The sequence below is a fragment of the Corylus avellana genome, chromosome 4 (assembly GCF_965113065.1).
Source record: "Corylus avellana chromosome 4, dhCorAvel1.hap1.2, whole genome shotgun sequence".
NCBI lineage: Eukaryota > Viridiplantae > Streptophyta > Magnoliopsida > Fagales > Betulaceae > Corylus > Corylus avellana.
In genome coordinates, this window is record NC_142493.1 from 30,210,291 (window position 1) to 30,222,527 (window position 12,237).

At 45.2% G+C, this 12,237-nt stretch overlaps 1 protein-coding gene across 1 annotated transcript; it reads left to right on the forward strand.

Annotated features, from left to right (window-relative positions):
- The first annotated feature begins 1,293 nt into the window (after nucleotides 1-1,293).
- LOC148586600 (uncharacterized) lies at nucleotides 1,294-6,762 on the forward strand. The gene has a single exon (XM_088515703.1). It carries the CDS (start codon nucleotides 1,294-1,296, stop codon nucleotides 6,760-6,762), a length of 5,469 nt encoding a protein of 1,822 aa, XP_088371829.1.
- The last annotated feature ends 5,475 nt before the right edge of the window (nucleotides 6,763-12,237 follow it).

The following is a 12,237-nucleotide window of genomic DNA, read 5'->3' on the forward strand; positions in this document are numbered from 1 at the left end:
CAAATATTCTAGATTAACGGGGAATTACTACCACTTTTATAAAATAATAATAAGGACTATTTATGTACGTTCTTTTTGTGGTCAGATATAATGCACGTAATTGTAAAAGAAGCATGTTTTAGGAGATATGCTTGGTTGGACCGTACCCAATGCTTAATTAATGTTTGCTAGATGCTGCTTTAAATGAAGGGGTATGGTCAGGAAGATAAACATGAAACATCCCAACTAATTCTTTGTCCACTATATATTATTATAAAATAATAATAATAATAAGAGAGAGAGAGAGAGAGAGAGAGAGAGAGAAAACAAAAAAAAAAAAAGAAAAAAAAGAAAAAAGAAAAGAAGCAATTAATCATTCTGGGGATATCTGGTTGATCATTGGCAATGTCAGTAAGGGGGTGGAGGACAACCTCTGAACTGGAAACACCCTTGTTTTTTCTTTTATATTTTTCTTTTGTTTTTTTTTTGCATTTTAATACTAAATCGAGATTTATATATATATATAGACAGGTGTGTTGGGTCATGAACTAGCTTATCATTTATTGAGCAGTCCTTGGGCCCAGCCAGAAGAGGCCCAAGTCCGAGACCTGCTCAAAAGGCCCAAGTCCGAGACCTGCTCAAAAGGCCCAAGCCCGAGACCTTCACAAGTGATCCGAGACGAGACCTTCTCAAGTGATCCGAGACGAGACCTTCTCAAGTGATCCGAGACGAGACCTACTCAAGTAATCCGAGACGAGGACTACTCATGAGATCCGAGACCTCCAATCCGAGGCAACCCCTAGCCGAGACCATAAAGTCCGAGAATAACTCAGGACATTTAAGTCGCAGTAAAAGGGATAACTCTGATATCTTAAAAGATTACGAAGTTGATCCTCTGATCTCAAGTCGCTCAAATCGCGGAAGAACTAACAAACATGATCTTTTCATTCAAATGTTTGTTCAGCCGATATCAAGGGATAAGATTCCTTAATAAGTGGGAAATCAAATTCCCTCCAATGCCTATAAATACAAGTCATATGATCAAAGCAAAGGTAATCACAACTCTCATAATTTGAGCTCTATAGTTGTTACAAATATCCTTTCCCATTCTGACTTAGGCATCGGAGTGCCCACGCCGGCTCACCCCCGGTCACTTCGATCCTTCTTTCTTCTTTGTTGTGCAGTCAAACTGTTCGTGAGTTGGTTCAACTCAAACTCGGCAGGCGTGCCACGTCATCTTTTGGAAAACTGTGCATCAACAGTTTGGCGCCGCCTGTGGGAATTCGATTTTCATCAGTTCGCTACTAATCCAAAATGGTGACTACCCGTTCCACTGCTGCAGCCTCCAACGCACCACCACCACCCGATCTAACCGAATTAATGAAGCAGATGTCTGAATCCATGAAGGCTCTGAAGAAGCAAAATGAAGACCTGGCTGTAAGGCTCACAGCTGCTGAGGGCCGTAATAGCCAGAGGGACCAAGAGCGAGAAAGAAGACGTGATGAACGGCGTGAAAAGGAAAGGCGAAGGGAAATTCGCCGTGGAAAGCGGACGGCTGGTTCGCACCGTGACGAAGAAGCAAGTTCAGTCCAAGCTAGCCATCATACTACTGTCCAGAATGAGGAGCACCATGAGCAGGAGAGGTCCCAGCACACGAGGCCTCGACAGGAACAACCCCATGGGCAAAATGACGGCCAGATGAGTGCTGACATGGAGGATCTGAAGAAGAAGTACGAAGAGCTGACCCGTAAGTTGGCTGCAAGGGATGAGAAAACCCCTGCTTCGGGGTTCATGGATAACACCGACCTGCCTTTTACTGATCGAGTGCTAAATTTCCCTTTGCCTGAAAACTTCAAGATGCCTCGCGTCAAGGAGTTTAATGGTAGTGGCGACCCTTCGGAGCATATGGAAAGCGTCCGTGTTCACTTCTCCCTTCACAGGTTTCCGGATGAAATAGCATGCAGAACCTTTCCTCTCACTTTGGAAGGAGTTGCTCAAGACTGGTTTGCCAGATTGCCTGCCAAGTCAATAGACAGTTTCAAAGAACTTGGAAGTCTCTTTTTAAGCCAATTTCTGGCTACCAAGAAGAGGAGAAAGCACTCGGCTTGCTTACTATCTTTACGTCAAGGGAAGGAGGAAAGCCTGAAAGATTTCATGCATAGGTTCAATAAAGAAAAATTGCTAGTGGATAACCCGGGGGATCAAACGGTGTTATCTGCGTTATGGCATGGGGTTAGGCCAAATGGGCCTCTAATGGCCGAAGTATCAAAAAGTTCGACAGAAATAACTCTTCCCGAGTTTATTGCCAAGACGGAGGAGTATATTAATCAGGAGGAAATGATTAAAGCTCTCACGAAAGGTCAGGAGGAAGAAGACCGGGAGAAGGAGGACGCCAAAAAAGAAGAGGATGCCAAAAAGGAGCCACCTGTAGCATCTGCTCCGAAGGAAGAAAGGTTTCAGAAGAGAGTAGTAAAGAAGACTGTACCATCAGTCCCAAAGTCGGAACCCCGGCGACGTGAAGATCGAAGGTTCACACCTTTGAATACCAGGGTCAATGAAGTGTTTATGGAAATCAGAAGAGATCCAGCTTTCAGATGGCCAAATAAGTTGCGGGGTGATCCGAGGAAGCGAGATCGGACGAAGTTCTGCGAGTACCACAATGATCACGGCCATTTGACGGAAGACTGTATAACCTTGCGACAGGAAATCGAAACTTTCATCAGAAACGGAAGGCTGGTAAGATTCCTAGCAGGGGAGAGGAACCAAGGCGCAGTGCATCAACAACCTCTCCTATTAGATGGAAACCGAGTTGAAAGGGCACAGGAGCCGAGACGTGATCGGGACGATGGTCCTAGAGAAGATCCGAGACCCCCTCGGGATCAAAGAGTAGTAGGAGAAATTCATACTATTGCCGGAGGAATAGCTGGTGGAGGACAGTCTAATTCGGCCAGGAAAGCCCATGCTAGGAAAACACATACCGAGGAGGTCTTCACAGTGCAGAGACTGTCCAAAGTTGCAAAAAAGGATTCATTGATCCTTTCTTTCTCTGAAGAGGACGCAAGGGGGGTAATGCAACCCCATGATGATCCGCTAGTCGTAACTGTAACAGTGGCCAACCACATGATCCACAGAATTCTAGTGGATAATGGAAGCTCAGCTGATATATTGTACTGGCCAGTTTTTCAGCAAATGGGTATCGATCGAGATAGGGTCATACCATTTAGCTCTCCCCTGGTTGGATTTGCAGGAGAGCAGGTCCAGCCAGTTGGTCTTATTTCACTTCCTGTCACGGCAGGAACAGCACCTAAGCAGAAAACTGTGATGGTAGATTTTCTGGTTATTGACCGACCAGGTGCCTACAATGCCATTATCGGTAGACCTGCTTTGAATAAGTTAAAGGCCGTAACTTCGACATACCACTTGATGATGAAGTTCCCAACAGAGGACGGAGTCGGAGAGGTGAAGGGAGATCAGACCCAGGCAAGAAGATGTTACAATACGTCTCTCAAGAAGGTCTCGGATCCGACTCCTATTGTAATTGGTACGGTAGGTGGGAATAACAGGAATGACCCAAAGGGGGAACCAGCTGAACCTTTGGAGGATGTGGTGATAAGTGAAGACAAGACTTTGAAGATTGGGACGCAGCTCAGTCCCACAATCCGAGACGGTCTCACCATCTTCCTAAGAAGGAATTTAGAAGTTTTTGCGTGGACCCACGAAGACATGCCAGGAATTGACCCTGAAGACATCATCCACCAGCTAAATGTCGATCCAAGTGTGAAACCAGTAAAGCAGAAAAGAAGAAAATTCGCCCCTGAACGGAATGTGGCCATAGCAGAGGAAGTAGAGAAGCTTCTCAAGGCCCGTTTCATTGAAGAAGTATATTATCCCGATTGGTTGGCTAATGTAGTATTGGTCAAAAAGTCCAATGGGAAGTGGAGGATGTGCGTGGATTTCACTGACCTCAATAAAGCCTGCCCAAAAGACAGTTTTCCATTACCTCGTATTGATGCATTGGTGGACTCAACAGCTGGATATGGATTACTTAGCTTCATGGATGCCTTCTCTGGTTACAACCAGATATATATGCATCCAGAGGACCGTGAAAAAACTGCGTTCATAACTGACCGAGGTTTGTACTGTTATAAGGTCATGCCCTTTGGTTTGAAGAACGCAGGGGCGACATACCAGAGGCTGGTAAACAAGATGTTTCGAGACCAGATCGGACGCAATATGGAAGTATACGTTGATGACATGCTAGTCAAGAGCGTGCTGCCACAGGACCACGCACTCGACCTGCAAGAGACGTTCACAACCTTGAAGAAGTATGGGATGAAGTTGAATCCCTCAAAGTGTGCATTCGGAGTTTCATCAGGAAAGTTCCTCGGTTACATGGTATCCAGCCGAGGAATAGAGGCCAATCCTGAAAAAATACAAGCTGTCTTGGATATGCAATCTCTGAAAAACTTGAAGCAGCTCCAGCAATTGACAGGAAGGGTAGCGGCACTAAATCGGTTCATATCACGGTCGACCGATAAGTGTCTTCCGTTTTTCAAAGTCTTGCGAAAGGCTTTTGAATGGACAGACGAATGTGAAGAAGCCTTCGGACAGCTGAAAAAATATCTGGTGAGCCCTCCTTTGCTGAGCCAGACAAAGGCAGGGGAGGTGCTATATTTGTATTTAGCTGTGTCTCAAACGGCAGTTAGTGCGGCATTAATCCGAGAAGAGGAAGGAATTCAAAAGCCTGTATACTTCACAAGCAGAGCTTTGAGGGGCGCTGAAGAAAGGTATCCCCAGATGGAAAAACTGGCTTTTGCCTTAATTATAGCATCCAGGAAGCTCCGACCCTACTTCCAAGCTCATACTATCCGAGTGTTGACTGAATACCCATTAAAGAAAGTACTAAGAAAGCTAGATCTGTCGGGAAGATTAGCTAACTGGGCCATTGAGCTAGGAGAATTCGATATTGAGTTTCTCCCTCGAAATTCCCTCAAAGGCCAGGCACTGGCTGATTTTCTAGCAGAATTCACTAATTTGCCAGACATCACCAGCTGGCCAAGTGATGAAACCTGGGTAGTTTATGTGGATGGATCATCTACGAAGAAGCATGGTGGAGCAGGGATAGTCATGATTACTCCCGATGGGGAAGAGTTATGTAGTGCATTGAAGTTGAAGTTCAAGACGACGAATAATGAGGCCGAGTACGAGGCAGTCTTGGCAGGACTCGGTTTAGCTCTTGAAATGGGAGCCAAAATTGTCGAAATACGGAGTGACTCCCAGGTTGTTGTAGGGCACATTAGAGGAGAATTCGAAGCCAAGGGAGACAAGATGAAGTTGTACTTAGCCAAAGTACAGGATTTGCAAACATTGTTCAGCAAATTTGATATTGTGAAAATTCCGAGACCAGAGAATGAAAAAGCAGACCAATTGGCCCGAATAGCCTCAACTGCTAATGGAGAGGTCACAACCGAGACTCCTATCCAAATTCTTCTACAGTCATCGGTTACCGAGACGGTGTCGGTCTCTACAGCCGAGACCATGCCTAATTGGCAACATGAAATCGTAGAATACCTGGAAAGAGGAGTACTTCCTTCAGATAAAAAGCTTGCTACCCGGTTGAAGATAAGAGCAGGAAGGTTTACAATGGTAAATGGAATCCTTTACAAGAGGGGTTTCATGTTACCACTTTTGAAGTGCGTTTCAAAAGAAGAAGGGAGCTATATCCTTAGAGAAATCCACGAAGGGATTTGCGGAAGCCATGCGGGGGCTAGAATGTTGGCGCATAAAGCAGTCCGAGCGGGTTTCTATTGGCCCAACATGAGCAGGGACTCGGCAGAATTAGTCAAACATTGTGACAAATGCCAACGGTTCGGTAATATAACTCATCAACCTCCGGAAGACTTGAGTGCAATCTCTTCACCTTGGCCATTTTCTCAATGGGGGGTAGATATAGTAGGACCATTGCCTCGGAGCAAAGGAGGTTTAAGATTTGCTGTTGTTGCTGTGGATTATTTCACTAAATGGGCAGAGGTCGAAGCCTTAGTGCATATCACAGCTAAGGCAATTGAGCGATTTTTATGGAAGAGCATCATATGCCGGTATGGTATTCCTCATGCTTTTGTCACAGATAATGGCAAGCAGTTCGATTGCGACTCATTCCGAGCTTGGTGTGCCCAACTCCAAATAAGGAATTATTACTCGTCTCCAGGGCACCCCCAGGCTAATGGACAGGTGGAGGCTACCAACAAGACTATCTTCAAAATTTTGAAAAAGAAGCTGGGTGATCGGAAAGGAAACTGGGCAGAAGACCTTCCAGAAGTTTTGTGGGCATACCGAACAACCAAGCGAATTCCAACCGAAGAAACACCATATGCCTTAGCATTCGGAACTGAAGCAGTCATTCCAGCCGAGATAGGCTCAGGCAGCTATCGTGTAGAGACCTTCCGATCCGAGACTAATGACGAGGGTTTACAACTGCATTTGGACTTGCTTCAAGAAAAGCGGGATCGAGCCCAGGTGGCTATGGCAGCATACCAGGCAAGGGTGACTCGGTATTTCAACAAGAAGGTCAAGCCTCGAACCTTCAAAATTGGAGATCTGGTCCTACGTAAGACTACTCTCGCAACCAAGGACCCAGCTGAGGGAAAGCTAACTCCTAATTGGGAAGGACCTTATAAGGTGATTGAGTGCAAACGAGCTGGAGCGTACCACTTGGAAGATTCCAGAGGTAAGGTTTTACCAAGGCCTTGGAACGCTGAGCACCTTAAAAAGTATTATGTCTAAACACAGTGATATGTGATTTATTTGCCATTTCATTATTTTCATTTCAATGAATAAAAGCATCTCGGAGTTATGCAGTATACAAGGTACATATGTACAAATTAAATTACCAACTCGGATAAGTAATTGAACTTTCCGAGACCCAACTCGGAGAAGTAATTGAACTTTCCGAGACCCAACTCGGAGAAGTAATTGAACTTTCCGAGACCCAACTCGGATAAGCAATCAAACTCTCCGAGACCTAAACTCGGAGTAGCAAACAAATTCTCCGAGACCTAAACTCGGAGTAGCAAACAAACTCTCCAAGACTTAACTCAGAGTAACAATCAAATATTACGAGGTAGTATAATTAAAATTAATTTGAAATCTCCAAGATATAACTCGGAGAAATATAAAATCCCTAACTACCTTGGGTAACAAACCAATAAAAGTTATTCCGAAACTCATATAAACACAAAAACTTGTTTCATTAATTAAGAAACTTGAGGTATATACAAAGAGCTATTATATGGTGTTACACTATTTTGCCTTAGGGGCAGAAGCAAGATTAGCATCGGGGGCCTCGGCAGAGCCGGACTCAGCAGAAACGGCCTCGGACTGGGTGTCATCTGGATCAGACTCGGCACCTTGGCGATGTTGAGCCGAGAAGGGGTCGAAGAAAAATTCTTTTATTCCTGCGGCGTCAGGCATTTGTTCTTGGCCTAGGTTTACGAGTTGAGCCATAGCTGCGTCCGAGCAAGGGATGTCCTCGATCTTTATCCTGTCAAGATCTATTTTTCGGGTCGAGTCCTTAGCCCATGCTCGAAAGGTTTCAAAGCCAAGAATGAGTCCGTCAGCCCAGGCAGAGTTTCGGACCCATGAAGCAAAGGATAGCTGGCGCAAATAGCTGGCAACTTGGCTCTTAGCCTCCTTCAATCGAGCTTTGACCTGAGCGTATTTGCCCTTGAAGAACTTCAGTTTCTCCTCAGCAATCACTTTGGCGTCATTTGTTTTTGCCACCAAGGTTTTCTGCTCCAGAATTTCAGCCCGAGCCAATTCCAGTTGATCCGAGACGCTCGAATGCCTTTCCTCCAATTGGTTCCGATCTTCTCTTATAATGGAGTTGTCCTCCTGGAGTCGGCTTATTTCAGCCCGAAGACCCCTAATCTCGGCCGCAAACTCCGCAGCCTCAGACTCAGCCCTTGTCCGAGCCGCAGCCATCTCGGATGTTTCGGCCTGCATTATTGACTGCTGTTGGCCCGAGAGCAATAGTTCCTCATCTTGCTTAGCCACTACCTCCTTTAGCCTGGTATTTTCGGCTTCCAGGTCAGTGATTAAGCCTTGGAGCATGTCGGTCTTGTTGGTCGATTCCTGGGTTACCTTCCGGAAATAGCAGTACCAAACCAACGACCTCATAATAGCCTGTGGCAAAGATTCTGTCAGTATGTTTATGCATAGAGTAAAAAGAAAAAAGAGGTAGTATACTTACAGTAAGTTGAAAATAAATCATCTGCTCTGTCATGCCTTGAGCAGAGATGTCGCGTTCCATGGTAAGGCTCTCGTGCGGAATTAAATTTACCAGTGCCAAGAAGGGATTACCCTTCAAATCACCGCTAAAATCTGCCAGACGTCCGCCAACAGTCCAGTCTACTCCTTGAGGCCTAATAGCCGAGGCGGAAGAAGATGAGGTCTCGGCAGTAGGTTCCGTCTCTTTAGCCGATGCCTTCTCGGTAACCTTCTCGACAGGAGTCGGCGTCCGAGCCCTAGTAGATGGAGGTGCGTGGACTTCCGGTTCAGCCTCGTCAACAGGGGAAAGAGGTTTAGCTCCTTCGACAGCTGCAGATGACCCCTTGGTCCTCTCACACACCATCTCTACGGAGCCATCCGAATGCTCCACCAACTCTATATCATCCAAAATGTGTTGGATATTGGATCCCAGGGGTTGGAGCAAGAGAGATTGGATGGGAATGGCATTCTTAGCCTCGAGGCCATCCGAGGCCAAAGGAGTGGCATTTAATGGACGTGCAGGAACAGGCTCGTTGGCCAGAAAGGCCTCAACCTCTGCAACTGACTTCACCACAGGTCCAGGAGCAGCCTTTCGCCTAGCAGCTAGCAAGCTAGCAAACTGATCCTGTACCTTCACTTCTGCTGCTCTCACCAGCTTCCTCTTTTTAGGGTGAGGAGCTTCAGGTTCTCCTAATCCCTCAGGCTCGTCAACCAAGTGTAGAGCCCTAGCTGCCCGGGTTGGAGGGTTAGGTTTTGTGGCCATTTTCAAAGGCCCTGTAGTTCGAAATTGTGCAGCACCAGGAGGATCCACTCTCCCACTAATTCTTAGAGCCCCCCCAGTTTGAAGTGGAGGATTCTTCTGCTTGGGTGACTCGACCAGTTTTCCTTTACCTTTATCAAGCCTGGTCTTCCGCGGGGTAGCTCCTCGGGTGTTGGCCGCTGGAGGGTCTAAGGCAGGAACCTTTGGGTCTCGGACAACCGCGGAAACAGGTCCCTTCTTACCTCCGCCATTGCCTTTTTCCAATCTGACGAGGCCCCCTCCTTGCGAGGCCGTATTCATTAGCAATGAATAGCTTAGTAAATTCTCGTGTCTTTGAGTCCACCTTAAAACTTTATTTACACGCTGTTGTTCGTCATCGGTAAGGGCTGGCTCTTTAGAAGCGTTCGCTGCAGGAACACTGGTTTCCCGAGGCACTCTCGGACCCTGGGCAACTTCGGTAGGATGAAATTCCCACCTCCCTGTTGCAAAAAAGTACTTTCCCTTCCACGCATGGTTGCTGGAATATTTACCATCTACGTGAACGAATTTCCCCCTTCGTGACTGGAAATTGTATAAACCATCACACTTTGGGTTCTTTTGAAGGCGATATACCCACAAAAATTCCCGGGCTGTGAGATGATGCCCCGGTCCGAGTGCCAGAGGCCAAAGCAACACGCAGGCATGGATAAGTCTCCATGCGTTGGGCACAATCTGATGGGGAGCTAGATTCAGATAGCTCAGTAACTCTCGAATGGTCGGCGGAATGGGTAAGCGAAAACCAGCACGGAACATCGTCTCGTACAGACAAACTTCGTGCGCATCAGAACGCACTATTGCACCTATCCGTTCATCATCGAATCGCAGCTTCACGGATTTGGGGATAAAACACTCCTCCCGAATTCTGGCTTCATCAGCCTTAGTTAACAATGGCCGCCAACAGGCTGGGTAGGTGTTGTCGCCGAGGCCATCAGACCCTGATCCCTCATCTCCAGACATGGTTTATGAAAACGAAAAGAGTTCTCGAAGGATAAAGAAGGAAACAGAAAAGCTAGAAGCTGCTGCGGAGGATAGAAAGAATGGAAAAAGAGAAGATACTGTCCTATAAATAAGACCGCCTCGGACACGTGTGCATTAAAAGCGCCATGTGAAACAGGGCCTCGGAAGCTCAACCGACACCGCCTGCAGATGACACGTGTAAAAGCCAGCCTTAAATGAGGCGACGGGGCCTCGGAAGCTCAACCGACGCCGCCTGTAGATGACACGTGTGAGCCAGCATTAATGAAGCGATAGGGTCTCGGAATTTCAACCGACACCTGGAATGTCGAGAGTCAAAATTCCCCCTAATATTTGAAATTTGAATTTGAATGTACTCTCCAAGATTTGAAATTTAAATTTTGAATCTGAAGTTTAAATTTCAAATTTTGCCGCCTTATTATCCGGGACGGAGTCGGAAAGACGTTGACTGTCTTGGAATCTCTCTTAAGAAAAGCTGGCCTCGGTTCATTCCATCAAGACATGAAATTTCTTTAGTTCTACAAACTTCGAAATTGGGGGGTAACTGTTGGGTCATGAACTAGCTTATCATTTATTGAGCAGTCCTTGGGCCCAGCCAGAAGAGGCCCAAGTCCGAGACCTGCTCAAAAGGCCCAAGTCCGAGACCTGCTCAAAAGGCCCAAGTCCGAGACCTGCTCAAAAGGCCCAAGCCCGAGACCTTCACAAGTGATCCGAGACGAGACCTTCTCAAGTGATCCGAGACGAGACCTTCTCAAGTGATCCGAGACGAGGACTACTCATGAGATCCGAGACCTCCAATCCGAGGCAACCCCTAGCCGAGACCATAAAGTCCGAGAATAACTCAGGACATTTAAGTCGCAGTAAAAGGGATAACTCTGATATCTTAAAAGATTACGAAGTTGATCCTCTGATCTCAAGTCGCTCAAATCGCGGAAGAACTAACAAACATGATCTTTTCATTCAAATGTTTGTTCAGCCGATATCAAGGGATAAGATTCCTTAATAAGTGGGAAATCAAATTCCCTCCAATGCCTATAAATACAAGTCATATGATCAAAGCAAAGGTAATCACAACTCTCATAATTTGAGCTCTATAGTTGTTACAAATATCCTTTCCCATTCTGACTTAGGCATCGGAGTGCCCACGCCGGCTCACCCCCGGTCACTTCGATCCTTCTTTCTTCTTTGTTGTGCAGTCAAACTGTTCGTGAGTTGGTTCAACTCAAACTCGGCAGGCGTGCCACGTCATCTTTTGGAAAACTGTGCATCAACAAGGTGGAAGTATGATCTCAAAATTTTCGTGTTTTACGCGATGCCCACGAGCTTTGACACCCAGAAATGACCCCCCCCCCCCAAAAAAAAAAAAAAACCCATTGCGGCACGGCTTACATGTTTATTATTTTCAGAACAAGTTAACAGGTCATTTTGTAAGTCTCATAACAATATATATATATATATATATATATATATATATATATATATATTTTGGACATACTTCCATTGAAATCAAGGAAGTACAAATTCTTGAAGGATAAGAAGAATATTCAGAGAAAACTATACAAAAGTCATAGGAGTTATAGTAATAATGAGAAGTTACGTGAAATACAAATCACTACTTGAAGTAGAAGAGTTTGTAACGTATAATGGAAAATTGTTGAGGTTTAAAGTTTTAATAAGTGTATTGTAACGTGTAATAACTCATGAATTGCATGTGGGTTTACTATAAATAAAGGATAATTTCTCTCATTGATTTATATATGGGAGTCAAAACCCAAAACGTTGTGTTCAAAGAAATCTAATAGAAAGTATTATATTTCAAATAAATACAATATATATATATATATATATATATATATATATATATATATATTCTTCCATCCACACTTGCTCTAAGAATGAGAGAATTGCTGCTTTCACTAGTGAGCCGTTTCGTCCATATCCCTATTTGCATGCAGCATAGTTTTTGCATCCTCTATCACTTGCTCCAACAACGTCCATCCCTTCACATAGCGTGTACTATTTCTAATGTATCTCTCTCAATCATCATGACACGTTGGAGCTTTAGATCTCTGCAAAATTTTACGAACTTTTGCGATGCCCACACCTTAACCACACTTTTTGCTCTACAGATTCCATCTAAGAATGATTCATACGTTCATCTGCTTCTTAATTTTATTTATCGCTACATCCCAATTTATTTTAATACTATGTAGAGCTTT